This window comes from Palaemon carinicauda, chromosome 20 (assembly GCF_036898095.1).
Source record: "Palaemon carinicauda isolate YSFRI2023 chromosome 20, ASM3689809v2, whole genome shotgun sequence".
Classification (NCBI taxonomy): Eukaryota; Metazoa; Arthropoda; class Malacostraca; order Decapoda; family Palaemonidae; genus Palaemon; species Palaemon carinicauda.
In genome coordinates this window covers 19,622,414-19,645,458 of record NC_090744.1, presented here as the reverse complement: position 1 = coordinate 19,645,458, position 23,045 = coordinate 19,622,414, and the positions used below count along the sequence as shown (strand labels likewise).

General features: G+C 45.2%; 1 protein-coding gene across 4 annotated transcripts in view; it reads right to left on the bottom strand.

The window, feature by feature from the left end:
* Window positions 1–18,253, bottom strand: part of LOC137660183 (cyclin-D-binding Myb-like transcription factor 1) — a 101,180-nt gene extending 82,927 nt beyond the window's left edge. Inside the window, exons 1-3 of one of the 4 annotated variants that reach the window (XM_068394886.1) lie at window positions 18,158–18,253; window positions 16,500–16,593; window positions 13,553–13,633 (exon numbers count right to left, since the gene is read on the bottom strand). In XM_068394886.1, coding sequence (XP_068250987.1) covers window positions 13,553–13,633; window positions 16,500–16,587 — 169 coding nt within the window. In that variant the 5' untranslated portion in view covers window positions 16,588–16,593; window positions 18,158–18,253. Of the gene's footprint in view, window positions 1–13,552; window positions 13,634–16,499; window positions 16,594–17,957; window positions 17,977–18,054 lie in introns of those variants that run through there. The other 3 variants (XM_068394887.1, XM_068394882.1, XM_068394888.1) reach the window with 3 other exon arrangements.
* Between the last annotated feature and the right edge of the window lie 4,792 nt (window positions 18,254–23,045).

Sequence of the window (23,045 nt, the reverse complement as noted above, 5' to 3'; positions counted from 1 at the left end):
AAGAGGTAAGCAGTCACCCCTTGTCCGATGGAGAAATCTTCAACGGAAAGCCCCCCCGCCAAAAATCCTTCCAGGGCGGGAGAAGGAGAGAGTACTCGTGCAGGAGAGGGGACCCTCGAGACCGACCTCTTGGAAACCAACTTCGCCCTGGGGGAAGTCACCACGAAGTCCACTCCTCTATTTCTCTTCAGCGTAGGAGAGACAGCCGCTGGTTTGTTACCCTGGCCGGTGAGTGCTGGTTTCATAACCCTCATTAACGCCCGTGCCAGCGGATCAAACCATGTCTGCTGCTCCAAGGACACAGAGTCCGAAATCCTCGCTAAGGTGAAAGGGATCGGGCGATCCTTTGGAGAGGACACGACGGTTCCTGCCTGAAAAGAAGGTGGGAAGAATGCTGTACTGACCTGTCTTCGTCCTGCACTACCAACCTGTGCTTGGATGGAGGTGATCCCGAGTGCCGCCTAGGAGCACGCGTCCCTGCTGCTACCACCGGCTGTGGAATTCGCCGCGAACTATGGTCGCGCGAGGGCGAACGGTCGCGCAAAGGCGAATGGTCGCGCGGGGCGCACAGGCGAGCGGTCGTGCGGGCGCGCAGTGCGAGCGGTCGCGAGGGCGCGCAGGCGAGCGATCGCGCGGTGGCGCGCAGGCGAGCGATCGCGCGGGCGCGCAGGCGAGCGATCGCGCGGGCGCGCAGGCGAGCGATCGCGCGGGCGCAGGCGAGCGCGCCGCGGGCGCGCAGGCGAGCGATCGCGCGGGCGCGCAGGACGATCGCGCGGGCGCGCAGGCGAATGGGCGTGACGGCGAGGGATCGTGCTGCCGCGTAGGTGAAGAAGATCGCTGGCGGTAAGCGATGGCGAGCAGCATGTGTAGGTGAATGATCGCGTGATAGGGTGCGATGGTGATCAGCATCCGCAAGAGGGCGAGCGTTCAGGGTTGTGCGATGAGGAGCAGCATGCGTAAGCGGGCAATCGTGCAGGGTTGTGCGATGGCGAGCAGCATGCGCAGGTGAATGATCGCGTGAAAGGGTGCGATGGTGATCAGCATCTGCAGGAGGGCGATCGTTCAGGGTGGTGCGATGAGGAGCAGCATGCGTAAGCGGGCAATCGTTCAGGGTTGTGCGATGGCGAGCAGCATGCGCAGGTGAATGATCGCGTGAAAGGGTGCGATGGTGATCAGCATCCGCAAGAGGGCGATCGTTCAGGGTTGTGCGATGAGGAGCAGCATGCGTAAGCGGGCAATCGTTCAGGGTTGTGCGATGGCGAGCAGCATGCGCAGGTGAATGATCGCGTGAAAGGGTGCGATGGTGATCAGCATCTGCAGGAGGGCGATCGTTCAGGGTGGTGCGATGAGGAGCAGCATGAGTAAGCGGGCAATCGTTCAGGGTTGTGCGATGGCGAGCAGCATGCGCAGGTAAATGAGGGTCGCGCGATGGCGATCAGCATCCGCAGTTGAGGGTCGCGCGATGACGATCAGCATCCGCAGTTGAGGGTCGCGCGATGGCGATCAGCATCCGCAGTTTGAGGGTCGCGCGATGGCGATCAGCATCTGCAGTTGAGGGTCGCGCGATGGCGATCAGCATCCGCAGTTGAGCTAGTAGCTGGCGAACCATGTTCCTTCAGAAGTGTTGGAGAACGTTGGCGTGCCAGCTGTAACACACGTGGGCGATCCGGAGATCGCTGGCGAGCTGATGATCGCTGACGAGCTGACGATCGCTGGCGAGCTGATGATCGCTGACGAGCTGATGATCGCTGACGAGCTGATGATCGCTGACGAGCCGAAGGCTACGCGTGGAAGCCTGCGCAAAGAAGAAGAGTCCTTGACCCCGACCTGAACCGAAGTTCTAGATCGCGAGGGCGAACGTGGGCGCACAGGGCACGTAACAGGAACCGCAGGGAAGATCATCTTGAAAGCGCTGACGAACAGGAGAGCGCTGACGAACAGAAGGGCACGCAGGGAAACCCTGACACGCAAGGGAAGAACCCCCGTGGGGGCAACCCTTTGCCCCGAAGGGATCGTTGTCCGCCGGGAGACTGATGTCCGTCGGAATACCGCTGTCCGTCGGGAAGACCGTTGTCCGTCGGGAAGACCGTTGCCCGTCGGAAGACGAGATTAGACTGCTGTCCATCTGCACCAAGACGGAAGATCGAGAAAAAGAAGTTGTAGGCTGCAAACGGAGATTCAAAAAGGCGCCTCAAGCACCCTTATAGGGAGATGAGAGGCCCTTACGACGAGGCGGACGGAGGGCCTTACGGCGAGGGAGGCCAACAGCAACAGCAACAGAAGAAACCTCCGAAGAGGAGTCTCTATGAGTGTACTCTCTCGCGAACGAAAGAGAAACACTTCGTGGAAGAGACTGGTCAGCCAGTGACCTAAAAGGGGCAATCCTCCGAAGAGGAGCTCCTGCAGTTGCCCAGCCCCTTGAGCGAAACTGCAGGTGCGACCGCTCAGCACCAAGAGCATAGTCGCACGAAAAAAAGGCAAGAGAAGAACCCCCCAAAAGAGGAAAAGCTCAAGCCTGGACAGGAAAAAACTTCCCTCGGAAGGAAAGTTATCCGCCCAAGGAGGCAAGCCTCCTGACTGTTCTAAAATGAACTGGAGAGCTGTCCGTCGACACGGGAGTACTACCAGTAGAAGGAGACACGCCCCTGACGACAATACAAGGGGGGAGGCAGCAACAGCCGAATCCCCAGGACTCAACCAGACAGCTCACACCGTTGCTATATTACAGAAACGAACTAGATCGGTAACTGTAAAAAAATAAAACAAATAATATTAGTACACATTCATTCCCCCGGGAAGGCTCCGAAGAGGAATCCCGAGGAAAAGGAACAAGAATTACACAACAGGCACGTGCCCTCACAACCACTTACACTCGCGGAAGGAGAGCTGTAACCAAAACAGAATTATAACAATTATAATTATGTAACTATGTAATTATGTAATTTAAAAATGAATGAACACTAAAGAAAAAACGAAAACCCCGAAAGGAATCGTTCTACAAGCTGAAAAATTAACAACTACAATTAGATTCATAAACTAATTGAGACAAAATGTACAGCGTAGCAACCCCACCCACACGGGAAGGAAGCTACAAGGGCGTAGTAAAACATAGTAAAAGGGTGAACGACCTCAAGAGAGAGAGAGAGAGAAAGACCGAAGTCAAACTCGATCGCAACCCATAAAATTAGGCCGTGGTGGCCTAACTGCCGAGGCCTCCACGTAGATATCGTACACTACACACACACATCTGAAAAGGAAACTTACTTATTTCTATACTCAAATATATATACAAACATGAAAACATGTTTACATATATATTGAGTAAAAGAAAAGTAAGCGATTAAGTAAAGACAAAACAGACAATGGCTGCCAAGCGAGGACCAAGACAGAGACGTCTGTCACAGTCCGAGCCAAAAGTGAAAGTGAGTATTCACCTGTGTGTGAGGGGGAGGAGGGGTAGCTAGCTACCACTCCCCTACCCCCCCGCTAACTAGCGCGGGGGTAATACACCCTCGTTAAATTCTAATGGCTCGCCATTTCAGCTACGCTAAAAGTAATAACCCTTTGTAAATAGCGTGGTTTGTATTTCGGTTACGGAACAAATGTTATTTGACTAAAGGAAAAAACTGAAAGGTTTTTCAAATAAAAAGTTCCTTTAAAATAGAATTTAAAACATTTAAGCTAAGAAAGAATGAACAAAACGTCAGAATCGATTTACTCTTACTGCAAAGTGAAACCGTGATACACTCTCTCTCTATCGTAACGATAGAGCGCATGTTGAACGTCCTGAACGTCAACAACTGCGTAGCATAAATAAACTAAACGTTAGTTCATCTTTGAAAACAGTACGAAGACTATCAAAGAAATTCTTTCATAAAATATTACATTTAAAAAGTTTTAAATCCTTAGCTCTTTAAAAGCTAATTACGATATAAAGGGCTCAACGTTGATTAACTTCGATTTCCAAGTTAGGACCGCCTACTCTCAGGAAAGGTCTATATAAACAAAACATTAAAATTATTTTTATATGTTTATAATAAATGGAAAGTTAATCGAAGAGGCCTAATAAAGGCGGAGAGATATAAAATATATAGAGGAAAAACTATAACGTGATATAATTACTAAAAGCCTAAACACACTTCCGCTAAGGGAAGGGTCGGCCATTTAAAAGTGAAAGAAAGTCCATACTCTCTTTGTCACCATAATTAAATCTATCCAAAACGAGTTCAAGATTTAAGATGAAGATAAAACACCTGCATAGCGAAAGCTCAAAACTAGAATAGTGTACTTCACCAATTAGTTGTGAAAACAAATCCAGTTTAGCAACAGCGAATAAGCACGTCTTATCGGGAGCACGACAGAGAGAAAAATGACAAATTCGAAGATAATTTGTATTTTTCCTAACCATACAAACCTTAGCTATTTACAAAGGGTTATTACTTTTAGCGTAGCTGAAATGGCGAGCCATTAGAATTTAACGAGGGTGTATTACCCCCGCGCTAGTTAGCGGGGGGGTAGGGGAGTGGTAGCTAGCTACCCCTCCTCCCCCTCACACACAGGTGAATACTCACTTTCACTTAGAGGTAGGACTTGTCTTGGGGGACAGGGCTGGCGGGCAAATATGTGTAAATAGCTAAGGTTTGTATGGTTAGGAAAAATACAAATTATCTTCGAATTTGTCATTTGTTCCGTAACCGAAATACAAACCACGCTATTTACAAAGGGTGACTTATCCCTTAGGAAGGGTGGAAAGTCCCCAGCCATACTGGCTTTGGCTTTACCCGGGGACTCAGAATCCGAGTGAGTCGCACTCGAGAAAAGGAGTCCCTGCACCTCACAAGTTCCTTGCACCGCAAGGAACCATGTGGCCTACGTAAGCTTGTGTGTGAAGGAAGAAGTGTGACCCGTCTTAGGCAGTTGACCTGGGGTTCCAGAAGGAACTCTGGGTTAGGACGTTCCCAATACCACCTCGTCAGGGTATGGGGGACGCGACAGTATTGACTCAATACTCGGAACACAAGGAAGCATGGTTTACCTGCAGAGGTTCGAGGTCAGCTATGCAGAGACCAGGATGCTGCTTCCCCGTAGAGGGGATGATGAAGAAAGAAGTAAGGGCCAGACATACTTCTTTCGTTCATGCAGACTAAAACCTGATAACAATGCCCTCAACCTTCTGCTACCTGTCCAAAAAGGAGCCTGAGGTTAGACCAGCTGTTGTGTAGCCACCACAGAGCGATAGAAAACGTATCGAGACTCCTGTGGGTCACGCCCTGCAGGAAGCGGGCTGCGAAGGTCATCAGACGCTTCCAGACTCCAGCTTGTAGCACCTGCGTCACAGAGTAGTATTACTCGAAGGCGAGGGACGTTGCGATGTATCCAACATCGTGCTGTAGGGCGACGTGACGGGGGAGGGTCTGAAGACAGGTCGAGATGAATGTCCTTGAGTCCGGGCTGAAGAGGTATACTGGTGACTCTCCCCCCATGTCCTCCTTGTGTTCCCAAATCGGCTGCAACTGAGGCCAAACTGCAGCTGTTCCCAGCGCTAACCTCTCGATTCCTGTACTGGCAAGAAAGAGAAGGTCTTGGGACATCAGACACAGAATGGAGACTCAAAATCTTGAATGAATCGGACCGAAGGGTCGGGACCCTCAGATTCTGAGTCTAGCCAACAACTCAGGAGCGAGCCTGAATGTTGCCTTCCCCTCTTCCTTAGAAAGGGGGGGAGTAGTAAGAGACCAAGAAGATTGCTTACACACTGGCCGTGGCCAGAGTGAGCAGAAGACCCAAGGCGGAATACAATCCGAGGCCTGTCGTAAAAGGGTCTTGAGAAGATCTCTTAAAGGACTAAAAGTCCGAGCCATGCTCCAAGTTGGAGGTCTTCCTCCGACTAGGGCAGGGACGATCGTAGCTTCGCATGAGCGAGGATAGATCCAGCGGGCAGGAAAAAGTTATTCCTTTAAGCCTGAAGGTCAGGGAAAGGCTGAGCGACAGGCTTCATTGCCAAGAGCGGAAAGGAGTTTCCTCCCGCCGAAAGGCAATAAGACCGTTATTGCTGGAGAAGAGGCCTCACGGGAAGAGGTATATCTCCCACGGCACCAACCACCTTAGACTCTTCACTTTGCCTGGGAGACCCCTGTGGATGACTATCGCAGATGACGCGACCTCCGTACCGCGACTGTAGCGGGTTGTCTCTTCTAGAGGAGGAAGCGTAGTGTCTCCAGGCATGAAGCCGAAGCGACGCCCCGGTTCGGGAGAGATGTCGCAGTGTGGTTGCTTGAGTAGTCTGCGCCGTGGGAGAAGCTCTCCCGGGAGTTCCGTCAGGGGAAGCAGAGGGTCCAGAAACCGTTCTGCGCATAGTCCCAGTGGAGCTCTCCCATTGAAAGGTTGACAGACAACCTGGTTTTGTTGAGACCCATTGTCCGCAGACAAAAAGGAGGGAAGACGCAGGCGTCGAAGTTGTCCCACCATCACCGGAATGCATCTTGCCAGAGTCTCGGGGTCTGAGACTGGGGGGAAAACTAGCGGAAGCTTGAGGTTCCAAGCTGTCGCGATCAGGTCCCCCAGACCAGCACTTGCTGGTTACCCAAGGTCAAAGACCCTTAGGTACACTCTCTCTATGAGGCTCTGCTCGGATAGTCTGAGAGAAACATTCCCCTGCCTGGAATGAGAGAGCCGATGGTGGAATTGAGAGAATCTCAATCATCCCGGTATCTCTACTGCAAGATGTGAAGGTGTGAAAATGCGTCCCCTGCTGGTTAGCATGAAGTCGACACGCAACGGGGCGACTTGGCAGGAGCGGTAGGATCTGAAGAGGGGCCAGACTAAGGCCCTTAAGCCTGCCTGAATGATGGAGAGGTATCCTTCAGGTCTTGACCATAGGCCTGGACCGGAACATGCCCCCCCCCCTTTCCTTTGACGAGTCCGAGAACCGCATCAAGAATGTGGGGAAAGGACGAGAATATCCACTACCATCAAGAGGCTCCATAGGTCAACACCCATTGCAGGTTTAATAGTTCCGCTGGTCCCATAGGGCCAGGGAGTCCGGTTAAACATTGCCTGAAGCCACCGGAACTTGGATCGCCCCACATGGAACTTATCCTGAGGCGACCGTTCGGACTATAAACGGGTCAATGAGGAAAGAAGAACTAGGAAACGTTCCAAGGTAGGGCTGAAAACTCTGCTTGACTGAGAACAGGTACTGCGACTCTCCTCAGTCTTGCCACAGTCAACCGAAAGGAAGGCTCGGAGGATGTGGTAACAGAATCTGGCGTCCCCAGGTGGTCACCCATCCAAGTACCGACGTTGCTTAACCTCGCTGGACGGACGAGAAGCGGGGTTTCCAACGTGGTAAGGCGGTTGACTCAATATCATGGCCAGATACTCCAGATGTTGAGGCAGAGGAAGAGAAGGCTCCAAGCAAAATACCATGAGCCCACACTCATGGTCAGCATTCGGAAGCTTTTCCCGGCGCTGAAGAAGGTCGAAACCCGAGCCTACCGGAGTTGACCAGCCCTCCAAACAGCAGAGGAGGCGGAAGTCTGCACCTGAGCGGCCAAGAGGAAGGCAGGGAGAGTTCTCTGGGGAAACAAACCTGCTATGCCACGGCGGGATAGCCACACTGCATCATAAGCAGGAATACTTGCAGTTTAGGCTGAATTCGACGAGCACCCTGGAAGATGGATGGAATGGAAACTGAAAGTACCCGTCCTTCCGATCCAGGGTTAAAGGAGTCCTGTCGCCTCGTTACCAGTCTGATCGATTCTGCTGGTCTACGCTGGCCGAAGTTTGTTCGACAAACTTGATCAGGGCTGAGAGGTCGACTATGGACATCCCCTCTCAGATCCTTCCTTACAAGAAAGGATCGACTGAGGGGGACGGGGGTGAAGCCGTCGATGATCCTAAGGAAGACCTTCGCCTAAGGTATGGATCATTCTGCCCAACCGGGCAACTCTGCTGATGCTATGGCATAGAGGTTCAGAGACACTGAATTCGCTGACAGAGACGGCAGGCGCGATATCCTTGGCTACTCACAGAGATTGTGCGGGAATGGGCATCGGGAAGCTGTCATTCGGATGAGTAACCTTAAGCATCCTCCCAGCGAAAAAACCTGCAATCCTAGAGTTCGTGAACTCCTTTTAGGACTATGCCCCCCCGGGGGAGTCTCCCGTGCCATCTGTTCCTGACAGGAGGAAACTGCAATTGGACACCTTGTCCCAGTTGTCGTAGCCGATAACTTAGGCCGACGTGGTTGAAAGAAAAGGGAGCTGGAGCCCTGCAGAGTCTGGAAGAAAGCGCCTTGGAGGAGTGAAACCGGAAGTCGATTTACTCCGCACAGCAGATGTTTAAGTCTCTGTCCTTGGGCAAAGACAAAACTCTTCTCAAGGATGGAAGGGTGTCTGAGGTCGTTGACCTCCACAGATGAGACACCCGAAGGAAGCCTTCAGTCAGTGCGTCCAGATGGTACAACATCGAGCCTGTCCGCAAGTAGATACTTAACGACGAAAGGCCAAGGTGCCTGAGCTCGAGAGGAGGAAAGTACCCTTGATCTTCCTGTAGCTTCCTTGAACCAAACCTCGGGCCGTAACCGAGGAGGGAAAGAACCTGGTAAGCTCCCAGAGGAAGAGGTAAGCAGTCACCCCTTGTCCGATGGAGAAATCTTCAACGGAAAGCCCCCCCGCCAAAAATCCTTCCAGGGCGGGAGAAGGAGAGAGTACTCGTGCAGGAGAGGGGACCCTCGAGACCGACCTCTTGGGAACCAACTTCGCCCTGGGGGAAGTCACCACGAAGTCCACTCCTCTCTTTCTCTTCAGCGTAGGAGAGACAGCCGCTGGTTTGTTACCCTGGCCGGTGAGTGCTGGTTTCATAACCCTCATTAACGCCCGTGCCAGCGGATCAAACCATGTCTGCTGCTCCAAGGACACAGAGTCCGAAATCCTCGCTAAGGTGAAAGGGATCGGGCGATCCTTTGGAGAGGACACGACGGTTCCTGCCTGAAAAGAAGGTGGGAAGAATGCTGTACTGACCTGTCTTCGTCCTGCACTACCAACCTGTGCTTGGATGGAGGTGATCCCGAGTGCCGCCTAGGAGCACGCGTCCCTGCTGCTACCACCGGCTGTGGAATTCGCCGCGAACTATGGTCGCGCGAGGGCGAACGGTCGCGCAAAGGCGAATGGTCGCGCGGGCGCACAGGCGAGCGGTCGCGCGGGCGCGCAGGCGAGCGGTCGCGAGGGCGCGCAGGCGAGCGATCGCGCGGGCGCGCAGGCGAGCGATCGCACGGGCGCGCAGGCGAGCGATCGCGCGGGCGCGCAGGCGAGCGATCGCGCGGGCGCGCAGGCGAGCGATCGCGCGGGCGCGCAGGCGAGCGATCGCGCGGGCGCGCAGGCGAGCGATCGCGCGGGCGCGCAGGCGAATGGGCGTGACGGCGAGGGATCGTGCTGCCGCGTAGGTGAAGAAGATCGCTGGCGGTAAGCGATGGCGAGCAGCATGTGTAGGTGAATGATCGCGTGATAGGGTGCGATGGTGATCAGCATCCGCAAGAGGGCGAGCGTTCAGGGTTGTGCGATGAGGAGCAGCATGCGTAAGCGGGCAATCGTGCAGGGTTGTGCGATGGCGAGCAGCATGCGCAGGTGAATGATCGCGTGAAAGGGTGCGATGGTGATCAGCATCTGCAGGAGGGCGATCGTTCAGGGTGGTGCGATGAGGAGCAGCATGCGTAAGCGGGCAATCGTTCAGGGTTGTGCGATGGCGAGCAGCATGCGCAGGTGAATGATCGCGTGAAAGGGTGCGATGGTGATCAGCATCCGCAAGAGGGCGATCGTTCAGGGTTGTGCGATGAGGAGCAGCATGCATAAGCGGGCAATCGTTCAGGGTTGTGCGATGGCGAGCAGCATGCGCAGGTGAATGATCGCGTGAAAGGGTGCGATGGTGATCAGCATCCGCAAGAGGGCGATCGTTCAGGGTGGTGCGATGAGGAGCAGCATGCGTAAGCGGGCAATCGTTCAGGGTTGTGCGATGGCGAGCAGCATGCGCAGGTAAATGATCGCGTGAAAGGGTGCGATGGTGATCAGCATCCGCATGAGGGCGATCGTTCAGGATTGTGCGATGAGGAGCAGCATGCGTAAGCGGGCGATCCTGCAGGGTCGTGCGATCAGCATCCGCAGTTGAGGGTTGCGCGATGGCGATCAGCATCCGCAGTTGAGGGTCGCGCGATGGCGATCAGCATCCGCAGTTGAGGGTCGCGCGATGGCGATCAGCATCCGCAGTTGAGGGTCGCGCGATGGCGATCAGCATCCGCAGTTGAGGGTCGCGCGATGGCGATCAGCATCCGCAGTTGAGGGTCGCGCGATGGCGATCAGCATCCGCAGTTGAGGGTCGCGCGATGGCGATCAGCATCCGCAGTTGAGGGTCGCGCGATGGCGATCAGCATCTGCAGTTGAGGGTCGCGCGATGGCGATCAGCATCCGCAGTTGAGCTAGTAGCTGGCGAACCATGTTCCTTCAGAAGTGTTGGAGAACGTTGGCGTGCCAGCTGTAACACACGTGGGCGATCCGGAGATCGCTGGCGAGCTGATGATCGCTGACGAGCTGACGATCGCTGGCGAGCTGATGATCGCTGACGAGCTGATGATCGCTGACGAGCAGAAGGCTACGCGTGGAAGCCTGCGCAAAGAAGAGTCCTTGACCCCGACCTGAACCGAAGTTCTAGATCGCGAGGGCGAACGTGGGCGCACAGGGCACGTAACAGGAACCGCAGGGAAGATCATCTTGAAAGCGCTGACGAACAGGAGAGCGCTGACGAACAGAAGGGCGCGCAGGGAAACCCTGACACGCAAGGGAAGAAACCCCGTGGGGGCAACCCTTTGCCCCGAAGGGATCGTTGTCCGCCGGGAGACTGATGTCCGTCGGAAGACCGCTGTCCGTCGGGAAGACCGTTGTCCGTCGGGAAGACCGTTGCCCGTCGGAAGACGAGATTTAGACTGCTGTCCATCTGCACCAAGACGGAAGATCGAGAAAAAGAAGTTGTAGGCTGCAAACGGAGATTCAAAAAGGCGCCTCAAGCACCCTTATAGGGAGATGATAGGCCCTTACGACGAGGCGGACGGAGGGCCTTACGGCGAGGGAGGCCAACAGCAACAGCAACAGAAGAAACCTCCGAAGAGGAGTCTCTATGAGTGTACTCTCTCGCGAACGAAAGAGAAACACTTCGTGGAAGAGACTGGTCAGCCAGTGACCTAAAAGGGGCAATCCTCCGAAGAGGAGCTCCTGCAGTTGCCCAGCCCCTTGAGCGAAACTGCAGGTGCGACCGCTCAGCACCAAGAGCATAGTCGCACGAAAAAAAGGCAAGAGAAGAACCCCCCAAAAGAGGAAAAGCTCAAGCCTGGACAGGAAAAAAAACTTCCCTCGGAAGGAAAGTTATCCGCCCAAGGAGGCAAGCCTCCTGACTGTTCTAAAATGAACTGGAGAGCTGTCCGTCGACACGGGAGTACTACCAGTAGAAGGAGACACGCCCCTGACGACAATACAAGGGGGGAGGCAGCAACAGCCGAATCCCCAGGACTCAACCAGACAGCTCACACCGTTGCTATATTACAGAAACGAACTAGATCGGTAACTGTAAAAAAATAAAACAAATAATATTAGTACACATTCATTCCCCCGGGAAGGCTCCGAAGAGGAATCCCGAGGAAAAGGAACAAGAATTACACAACAGGCACGTGCCCTCACAACCACTTACACTCGTGGAAGGAGAGCTGTAACCAAAACAGAATTATAACAATTATAATTATGTAACTATGTAATTATGTAATTTAAAAATGAATGAACACTAAAGAAAAAACGAAAACCCCGAAAGGAATCGTTCTACAAGCTGAAAAATTAACAACTACAATTAGATTCATAAACTAATTGAGACAAAATGTACGGCGTAGCAACCCCACCCACACGGGAAGGAAGCTACAAGGGCGTAGTAAAACATAGTAAAAGGGTGAACGACCTCAAGAGAGAGAGAGAGAGAAAGACAGAAGTCAAACTCGATCGCAACCCATAAAATTAGGCCGTGGTGGCCTAACTGCCGAGGCCTCCACGTAGATATCGTACACTACACACACACATCTGAAAAGGAAACTTACTTATTTCTATACTCAAATATATATACAAACATGAAAACATGTTTACATATATATTGAGTAAAAGAAAAGTAAGCGATTAAGTAAAGACAAAACAGACAATGGCTGCCAAGCGAGGACCAAGACAGAGACGTCTGTCACAGTCCGAGCCAAAAGTGAAAGTGAGTATTCACCTGTGTGTGAGGGGGAGGAGGGGTAGCTAGCTACCACTCCCCTACCCCCCCGCTAACTAGCGCGGGGGTAATACACCCTCGTTAAATTCTAATGGCTCGCCATTTCAGCTACGCTAAAAGTAATAACCCTTTGTAAATAGCGTGGTTTGTATTTCGGTTACGGAACAATTGAGTTCTTTGTTTACATTGAGTACTGGGTATCTGGACGACAGATGGCGCTGTTGGGCACACCCGCAACCTGTGTAGCGATCGCTGGCGAATTTTACCTTAGAGTTTTCTGTCGAGCAACAGAGTTGCAGCTATTATAATCACCGGCTAAGTTAAATATTGAAAAAATTAGTTTACAGTATTGTCTACATAAATGTGCCCCAGAGTATCTTTTAGCTTGGATTTTCTTTTTAATTCACTATACTATATATCTGATCTGCAATTTTCCATTACTGTTAATCTTTTCTCAGGTAGAAAAGTTTTTCGTAGCAAAGTCTGAGAATAGCAAAATTTTGTTTGGTACAGTCAAGCCTCGTTATTCGCGACAGTTAAGTTACAGACATTTTCGTGAATAAATACTACACTAGGGTGGGCTAACTCCTAACCTTAAAAGTCACTATCCGTTGCCACGAGCGGGTGCCTGAGCTGATGATTAACAGTTAATTTGGTTTCTATAACAGTTTATAATCATATGCACAGTGTACAGTACAATTGCACACGTACACTACGTACTGGACACAGTAAGGTTACAGTACAGTATTGTACTATAACCTCTGCCATTCATGAGTGGCCTTTAAGCCTTTTTAAAGGGGAAAAACCAGAAAGGGATGAGGCCATATGAAAGCCGCAAAGAAAGATATTTGGGAACATTCTCGCATGCGAAGCTATGCAAAGTACCTGAAGATCTTATAAACAAGATAAATAATGTTGAGTCATACAGTTCAACCAGACCTAAACTGTTTTCAGAATAACTAGAGCAATAGCTAGAACCTTTGGCATGAGCAAAATTGTTCCAATTATTAAACCATACACATTTCTTACAACTGTTACCCCACATACAAATCTGTTGCCATTATTAAACCACTGATGAATCTGTAGAAATTGTTAAATAATACTCAAATCTGTTGAATTTATTAAACCACATAATCTGAGGCAACTATTAATCCACACATAAATTGATTGCAATTATTAAATCACATCCCTATATGTTGCACTTACTGTATTAAACCAAAGTTAATTAAGAAAAGAATGACAAGTAAAAACATACCATAATTACGGGAGTTGCAGACAAAAATATTAGTCATATGTTCATTTCCAGTAGATTCTATCTTCCTGTACTTCGTTGTTTCTGTGAAAAAAAAAATCAAGGAAAATATCTCAATGGTTTCAAAAATAAAAGTAAACAATAAAATAGATTGAAATTGTATCTTTCTCGATCTCCAGAATAGAAATGAGGCAAATGCTATGGAATATAACTGATGTGGATACACATACATGAATCCATTACAAACAAAAAATATGCAATCATTGGTATACAAACTATGAAGATGTCTGAAAATTATAAAAGCTTAATTTCTAAATTAAATTTAAAATCATTTCACTACTTACCGCAATTCATGCACTATTCATACTTCAAAGGAAAAGCTTTGGCATAAATAGAAAATATGAATAAAAAAAAATGTCATGACAAAGTCACATCTAAATGTTCCCATCGAATAGAAAAATTGTGTGAACGACAACCCCTCCCAGCCACCCAGTTTTCATTTCTCCTTCATGCCATAACTTTGGCCATGCCCATCATTCATCATCATCATCATCAGCAGTAACTAGTTGTCTGTAAGACAAAGGCCTCAGATTTGTCCTGCCATTCCAATCTGTTTATGATCTTTCTATGGCAGTCTAAACGAGTAAATTTCCTTCGCTCATCAATGCATCTTCTGTTCCTTCCCCTGCTTTTTTTGCAATCTCTAGAGACCCATTCTGTTACTCTTAATATCCATCTATTATCTGTCATTCTCTGCCCTCATCAGTAGTAAAATAAGAGCTTTTTCATCAAGAACATTCAATTCCTTTTTAGGAATCATAGTATAGCAAATTTGTAAAGTGATTTTCTATACAGAATGCAAAGTGAATAAGCTCCTGTCACCAGAAGCAGATCCTCATTAGATATATGCACATTTCTCGTGCCAAAGATTTACATGTTTCTGGCTTATACAATGTACCAAGTGTATGTCTTTGTCGTCTCCTGGGACATAATCATTGATGGATGTGTAGCAACAGTTACATGTTATAGTACGCTTCTTTCTCTTGGCTTCCTTTGACAAATCAAACAAAAGATTAGTCTCTCAATCAAACAGAAGAAAGAACGGATGAATTTTCACTACCAGCTTTCACTGGTGATGTATGCAGTGGCGGCTCAAGGCTAAAATCAGTGGGGGTGTTGCTCCAAAAAAGGGTATAACCTTTCCTTCAATATTGTGTGAAAGGAAACAAACAGTTATTAGAAAATGTATTCAGAAACTTAACAGAATCCTAAAAGAACATCAATTATTTTCTCCATCTCTGGATGGTAACTGAAGAATTTTTTCTCCATTAAATGCAGGAGTGCATTTAGTCTTTCCAAATTCATAATATTTCTTAAAAAGTTTTATTGCTTTCAGTGTTGAATAGCAGCGTCTGTTGTATTCATGGGAATTGTCATGAGAACCAAAAATATTAGAAAAGAAACTAAAATAATTAAAAAAAGAGAATATCTAAATGTAGGATAACAGTCTAATTCTCATTTTATCACATTCAAGAATATAATACAGTTTTCTAGCACAACATCCGTGGAGTAAAAAAATAACTACTCTTTACCAACACGCCAAGGTCGGTACTGTGGGAACGACAGTGCTCTCTCTCCCATGGCTCAGACTCATGCATAGCTTTCTGTGCGCATGCACACAAAAGGCAAACACCATGTAACTAGAACTGTTAAGTGCATAGTTCCATACAAATTCTTTTTACTTTTTTGCATAAAGTGATGGATAGCTACTAACAGTAGTATGCTTAAGAATTATATATTGTACAAGTATAAAGAAGAATTAAAGAAAAAAAATCATCATATTGAATATTATCAATAATATCAAAAATAAAATAGGGGGTGCTGCAGTTCCACAGTACCCATCACGAGCCGCCACTGGCTGTATGACAATATCAATGAAATGGAACAAAGCATAAAATTTACCACTCCCTGCTAATCATTACATTTATGAATTTCAGCTATATAACCCAGCTTTGGGGCCTGCGAGTTCATTCGGCGCCCATGTGCAACCGAGGGCAAACCGTGAAGTTACACTATGAAAATAGAGGGGCACTCAGTAGAGCGCAGACCTCTGCCACGGCAGCTTATTTCTCGACCTGTATCAATTGTCGTGGATTTTCATGCACTCAAATATGAACCAAGTTTGAAGTCTCTGTGGCAACGATGTCCAAACTGATGGCTGTTTACATGAATTGGAAATTTTGCTTGACTGTGACCTTGACCTTACAAAATAATTTCCAGCTTTCAAAGTTAATCCCTGAAAGTTCCATTACTCTACGTTTAAAATTGAGGCCAGGAAGCTGTTCATAAACACACACACACAGGGGGTAAAACATAACCTCCTTCCAACTTTTTTTGGGGGAGGTAATAAAACTTTGAAGAGGTTAAAGAGAAAGATGCAAGAAAAGAAGCAGAAACAGAGGTAAAATAGAAGGATATAGTAGAAAACTAGTGCAGCTATGGGGTGATGAAATGTTGGATATATCGTTAAGTAATGTCCACAGTACCCAGTGAGAAGTGAACTTAGGCCCTATCACCCTACAGGACTTGATTGCTGATAGGCTAAAGTCTTAGGGATAAACACGGTTCCCCATGGTACAGAAAAAATATTCACCACAAGATAACTGAAAAGTGTTTAATTTTTTAAGTAACTTAGTGCTTGGCTAACCACATCAAAGTTTTAAACATGAAATATATGTAAAATGAGGCTTGTAAATTGTATAACAACATTGGAACTAATGAAAATATATTCACCACAAGATAACTAAAAAAATTTCAATTTTTTTAAGCAACTTAGTGCTTGGCTAACTACATAAAAGTGTTAAACATCAAATATATGTAAAATAAAGAGGCTTGTAAATTGTACAGCCACATTGGAACTAATGCTCAAACTTGAAAAAAATAAACTCACCTCCTCCCTCTGTTGCAACGACCAGTCGAATAGGTGTCGTAACAACTGCATCCCCTTCTTCACTGCCCATAGTATCAACAACTTCCATTATAATCTGTAAACAAGAAATCTCTTATAGATCATAATGAATGTTGAAAATGTGAATATTATACTATAAATGGTTGTACTGCTTCAAGTACATGATTTTCTCAAGTTACAGATTTCACCAAGGAAAATGCACATTAACATACATACATACATGTACCAAGGGACTTCCCCCAATTTTGGGGGGTAGCCGATATCAAACAAATGAAACAAAAAAGGGGACCTCTCCTCTCTAAATTCCTCCCAGCCTGACAAGAGACTCAACCGAGTTCGGATGGCACTGCTAGGGTGCCACAGCCCACCCTCCCCCGTTATCCTATAGAGTGCGGGGAGCAGTCACTCTTCCCCCAGCTCCACCTCTTTTCTGATGTCTCACACGATTGGTAATACAGGAAAGGGGGTTCCCAGCCCCCTCGTCCCGTCCCTTTTAGTCGCCTCTTACAACACGCAGGGATAACGTTGCCGCTATTCTAATTGAGAATAGTGCGCCAAAGTGTACCCTCAAGCAAGAGAACTCTAACCTAAGACAGTGGAAGACCATGGAACAGAGGCTATGGCACTACCCAGCACTTGAGAACAAAGGTTTGATTTTGGAGTGTCCTTCTCCTAGATGAGCTTCTTACCATAGATAAAGTGACTTCTACCCTTACCAATAGAGAAGTAGCATGCAAGGAATTTCCCAATCTTCAGTTTTGAAATCTTAAATTTCCCCTTTCCCTTGACACAAGTCAATAGGGGAGGAGGGTGGGCATATAAATTATATGAACATCTATGAACTACCACTGATGTGCATACTGCTTACTCCCGCACTCTCATGGAGGTGGGACACTAGTGAAGAAACAAGAGGATAGGTCAACATATTTTTTAAATGTATAACCCAATCTGAATTAGAGCATGTCCTCAACTTATTAAATTGGAGCCTTTGAATATCAGCAGCCAGTTCCCCACGCACTCATTAAAAATGGATATCAACTAACTTAAACTCTCTCTCCCCCCCTAACCTAACCTAACCTACAAGCCATGTCCTTACCTACTTAACTAGCCGCCCCTGCGACCCCCCTACACTACCGTATTCTAATAATTAATACAGGTGGCCGCTATCATACATACAACCCGCTAACTAAACAGGTTCCAAGAATTACTCGCTGTAGATTAAGTTAAATTGGGTCAAGACATTAACCAAAGGCAAGTCTCCCTTAATTCAAGTCCTGTGCTGAGGGTTATAGATACGCATCATAAACAGTACTAAAATAAAATTATATGTCTTGACAATCATTAGATGCTATAACTGGCCTACCCTCTGACCCCTACAATTTAACCAATCCTAGAAAGCTTACGGTACCTTACATTGAAACGAATAAGAAAAAAAAATACAAATTTGGCGGTCGGCCATTTTCTCAACTATGTCCTGCCTCATCAATATCTGAGTTAGGACACAATGTGGCATCAATCATCATGAGATATGATTCACCTCAGCTTCTCAATAACGGCCGTACATTGTAAGGGGACATTGCCCAAAACAGCTGATAGGGTAATCAGCTGAGAGGTTTGTTTGTTGACGTCCGGGGACTTACTATGCAGGTGCCAGGATGTAGCTGCTGTCAGGGAAAAGAGAGAAGGAAAGAGATCGGCAGAGACCATTGAACTACTCCTGTGTTTAGATGGGGCATTTTTGTTCCGCTAGGTGAGAGTAATGGCTATGTGGAAGACATCTTACTTTACTTTAATTCTAAAAAGTTAAATGAAATTTGTATGCCATATCTGCATACCAACATTCAAATGGAGCTTTTGAAGAATAGCGGTCCCATACGAACCTGGGACCTTTATTCTTCAAAAGGATAAAACTGGGACCCGCATTGTTAAACAGGGATTTAGGGAAGAACAACCGCCGACGAAATTAGGTAACATGATTAGTTGTTAACCAAACCTAACCTATTTGATTCCTATTGTTTTAAAATTTCAAAACAATATTTGTGCAATTAATTTTGTATACAATAAACAGGGTGTATGTATGATAGCGGCCACCTGTATGTATTACTGTCTTAGAATATGGTATTGTAAGAGGGGGTCGCAGGGGGCGTCAGCCCCTCGTTAAGTAAGTAGGAAAGGACACGGCTTGTAGATTAGGTTAAGGGGAAAAGTTTAGGTTAGTTGATGTCTTATTTTTAATCAACGTATGAGGAACTGGCCGCTGATATACAAAGACTCCCAATAAACTGTTGCCTTTAATTCTCCATAATTTTAATTTGATATTTATTTTGATTATGTATTTTTTTACTTACAAAATAAAGTATTTTCTATCAATAGTTTTTTTCATTTTCCTCGTTATATTCACTGGGGTCCAAACTGGGACCTTTAATATTCAAAAGGCCCAAACTGGGGCCCCTATTCTTCAAAAGGTCCAAACTGGGACCCCTATTCTTCAAAAGGGTTAAGTGGGACAGCTATTCTTCAAAAGCTCCCAAATGTTTACACCGATATTGGTTAATATATGATACTCTAATTTCTAGCGAAACTGGAATTCGCTATAAGAAATGGACGAGTGCTGGCTAGTTTGGTATTTTTCTCTATATGTTTAATAGGGGCTAGGGCATAATAACTTACGTATCGGTCTATTAAAATGTGAAGTATGTTTTTTAAGTCAATTTTTTACATCTGAGATACTGAAGGGGACTTATTGCGCAGGGTTACCAAATGTGACGAACTAAAACCTGCCAGACAAGCCTTCAAACCCCGCATTTTTAACTCAGAAACCGCTAGACTTTTCAAATGTCAGGAAAATGCATGGAACATTCATTTCAATAAAATCATTTGATTTACATACATTTTTTTTTTACTTCGCAACGGGCCATATATATTCAGAGATCTTTTCGTGTCTTTATATGCAATGTGTTCTTTAGCTTTTCCTGTAAGATTGAGAGTAATTTGGACCCATTTCTAAGGAGGGAAAAAATTCACAAATGAAAATTAGATACTTTGATGGCTGCTTTTCCGGTCCCATACAGTAGTGTGTGTGTGTGTGTGTGTGTGTGTGTAGATTGCCTTACCTTGTGTAAGACACAGGCTCTTGCCGCTGGGCAGCTCGTATTAACTGAAACTTGGTTGAGTGGTAACGTGAGTGACAAATCGAAAATAAATGAAATGACACCTAAATCTTATAACTTTTATCATGAACCAAGAGAAGACAAAAGAGGTGGTGGCATTGGAATCTTAAATAAGAAGTCATATAAAGTTACAGTAAGAAATCATCTCATAGTTAATTCATTTGAATATGTGAATATTAAAATTTTATCTCGAAATGTGAATCTACAAATAGTTATTCTCTATAGACCACCGAGCAAAAGCAAAAGAATGTTCTTAGATGAATTTAATAACTTACTAGATACATTGAATGACAATCGAAATATAGTTATATGTGGTGATTTCAACCTACATCTTGATAACAGAGTAGACCCATATGTCAATGAATTTAGAGAATTGATTGACAACCACGACCTTGAAAACATAGTGTCTGAACCAACAGCTCAGTCTAATCATATACTAGATCTAGTTATAGTAAACAAAAACAACAACATCATACTAAATATGGAGATTGAACCTGACTGCTCGATATCCCCAATGCATAAGTTAATGTCTTTTGAAATAGATGTTAGAAAAAATAATGCAATACAGAAGGAAATCACATACAGAATTAAGACTAACTTTGATCCAAAAGAGTTCATTGAACAAAGCCTAGAGGATATAAAAGGGATAACACCAGTCTGTAACTGTGAAGAGAATCACACCCTCGTAGAGAGACAATCCTGTGTAAACTGCATTACTCGTAGAAGTAAAACTATACTTGCAACTAATTATAATAATAGGTGCCAGGAAATAAAAAAAATAATCACAATTAAAGAAAAACGAACTGGTTTGATAATGAATTACATGAAGAGAAAAAAAGAAAAAGAAAAATGGAGGATAAACGGAAAAGAAATAAAAATAATGAAAACTGGCACCATTACAAAGCAGCTAGAAATCACTACAATTACCTTATCTTAGTTAAAAAAAAAAAGGCCTATTATAAAAAAGTGTGCAATGAAAATGACCCACGGAAAATACATAAGAACCTAAAGAAACTATTAGGTCTAAAGACAGAAATAGTATTGCCTGACATAACTAATGATCCTAAATGCCTAGCAAATAATTTTATTGATTATTTTGAAGAAAAAATAAATCAAATCTGCTCCAGTTTTCACAACATCGGCACAACAGAACGAAGGAATACATCAGCAACAGGTGTAAATAAGCTAAGGGTATTCAAAGAGTTAAGTCAGAGTGATTATATGAGAATAATATTGAAAGTAAAAAAAAACCTACTGCGGAAATGACCCATTTCCAATTAACGATATAAAAGATGCACAAAATTTCACCAGACTACAAGAGACCTACCTAAACATGGTAAATATGAGTCTAACACAGGCAGTTTTCCCTGATTGTGAAAAAGTTGCATGTATCAAGCCTGTGTATAAAGGAAAAGGTGATGCAGACAATTTAAGTTCATATAGGCCAATATCAAATCTCCATATTATTCGAAAATTATTGAAACTGCTGTACACGAACAAACCTGGAAACATCTGAAAAAATCTAATGCCACACCTGATGATCAATCTGCATACAGAGAAAATTACTCAGAAACAACAGTGTTAGCGATTAAAAATGACATAACAGAAATTATAACAAATGGCAAGTGTTGCATTCTTGTGATGCTTGATCTAAGTGCAGCATTTGATACTGTAGAACATACATATCTGATGGAAGACCTTAAAGCTGTGGGCATCGTAGAACGAGCATATGACTGGTTTGTGAGTTATCTTGAAAACCGCAAAGTTAAAGTAGTAATATCAAATGTAGAATCTGAGACAAGAAAACTAACCAAAGGGGTGCCTCAAGGAAGCGTACTAGGTCCTCTCCTGTTTGAAATTTACACGATTGAACTGGCAAATATACTTTAAACTCACAGAGTTAAGTTTAAAATATACGCTGATGATACACAATTCTATTTCCCAACAGAATCAGTTGATGAAGCTAAAAGAAAGATACATGAAATAATGAATGACATTAAGGCTTGGATGTTAACAAAAAATCTCAAGCTCAATGAAGATAAAAGTGAATGTATTATTTTTGGAAATGAAAAAGATATAAAAAGAATCGAATGCTTCCAAAGAATTGAAATAGGTCAATCGATCATTGACCTAAAGAAATCTGTCAGAAATCTTGGAGTAATCATGGATGATAGACTGACAATGAATGAACGTATAAATAATATGGTAAGAAATTGTAACTATCATATTAGAAACTTAGCATTTATTAGTAAATACTTAGATGAAAAATCTATGTCCATACTCATTAATCACCACATATTTTCAAGAATTGATTACTGCAACTCACTGTTCTATGGCTTACCAAATTATCAGCTGAAGAAAATTCAGAGAGTACAAAACAGAGCCTCTAGATTAATAAAAGGACTACACAATAGGGAAAGAGTTACCCCTGCACTAATTAAATTACACTGGCTGCCGGTAAAAGCGAGAATTGAATACAAGCTACTCTTACTAACGTTTAAGATACTGAACCAAAATGAACCAAAATATCTAAAAGAATGCCTGAACAAACTAGAACTAGAAACAAATGTTAACATAAGACACATGAGTGACAAACATAGGCTATCTGAACCAAGAACAAATAGTAAATTTGGTGAAAGGGCTTTTAGCTACTGTGCGCCTAGACATTATAATAAACTGGCAACTGAAATGAAGGACCTAAAGGGAGCAATTGAATTTAAGAAGAAACTAAAGACATTACTTTTCACAAGATCATATGATTTGGAAGATGCTACAATCAAAGAATTGTATAAGTTATAATGAAAATGTTTTGTTAGATGATTAATATGGACCCGCCCGAGAAGTAGTTCACTCGACTTCAGTGGAGGGTAAGTAACAAGTAAATATTAGCACAGCAAGAGAAAGGGAGCTTGCATTGGAAATCTGCCAAACTAGTATCATGTTTAGGGATTTAGAGTTTGAATTTGAAGAAAATGAGAACTTAAATTCACAAGATGATCTGAATCTTTGCAAGGATAAAGACTTGGACAAAAAAAATTTTCAACGGTTATTGAAGAAGAAGCATTCAGATATATTGGAGGTTTCATAGTCAGAAAATTTATAACCAAATACCCACATTTAAGCATCAAAGTACATGAAAATAGCAGCAATGAAAACACACGAGTAGAGGCAGTAAACCGAGTTGAACCATATGCTCCTTCTGATGATTTTATTCCCCCAGTTAACCCTTTTACCCCCAAAGGACGTACTGGTACATTTCACAAAAGCCATTCCTTTACCCCCATGGACGTACCGGTACGTCCTTGCAAAAAAATGCTAAAAAAGTTTTTTTTTCATATTTTTGATATTTTTTTGAAAA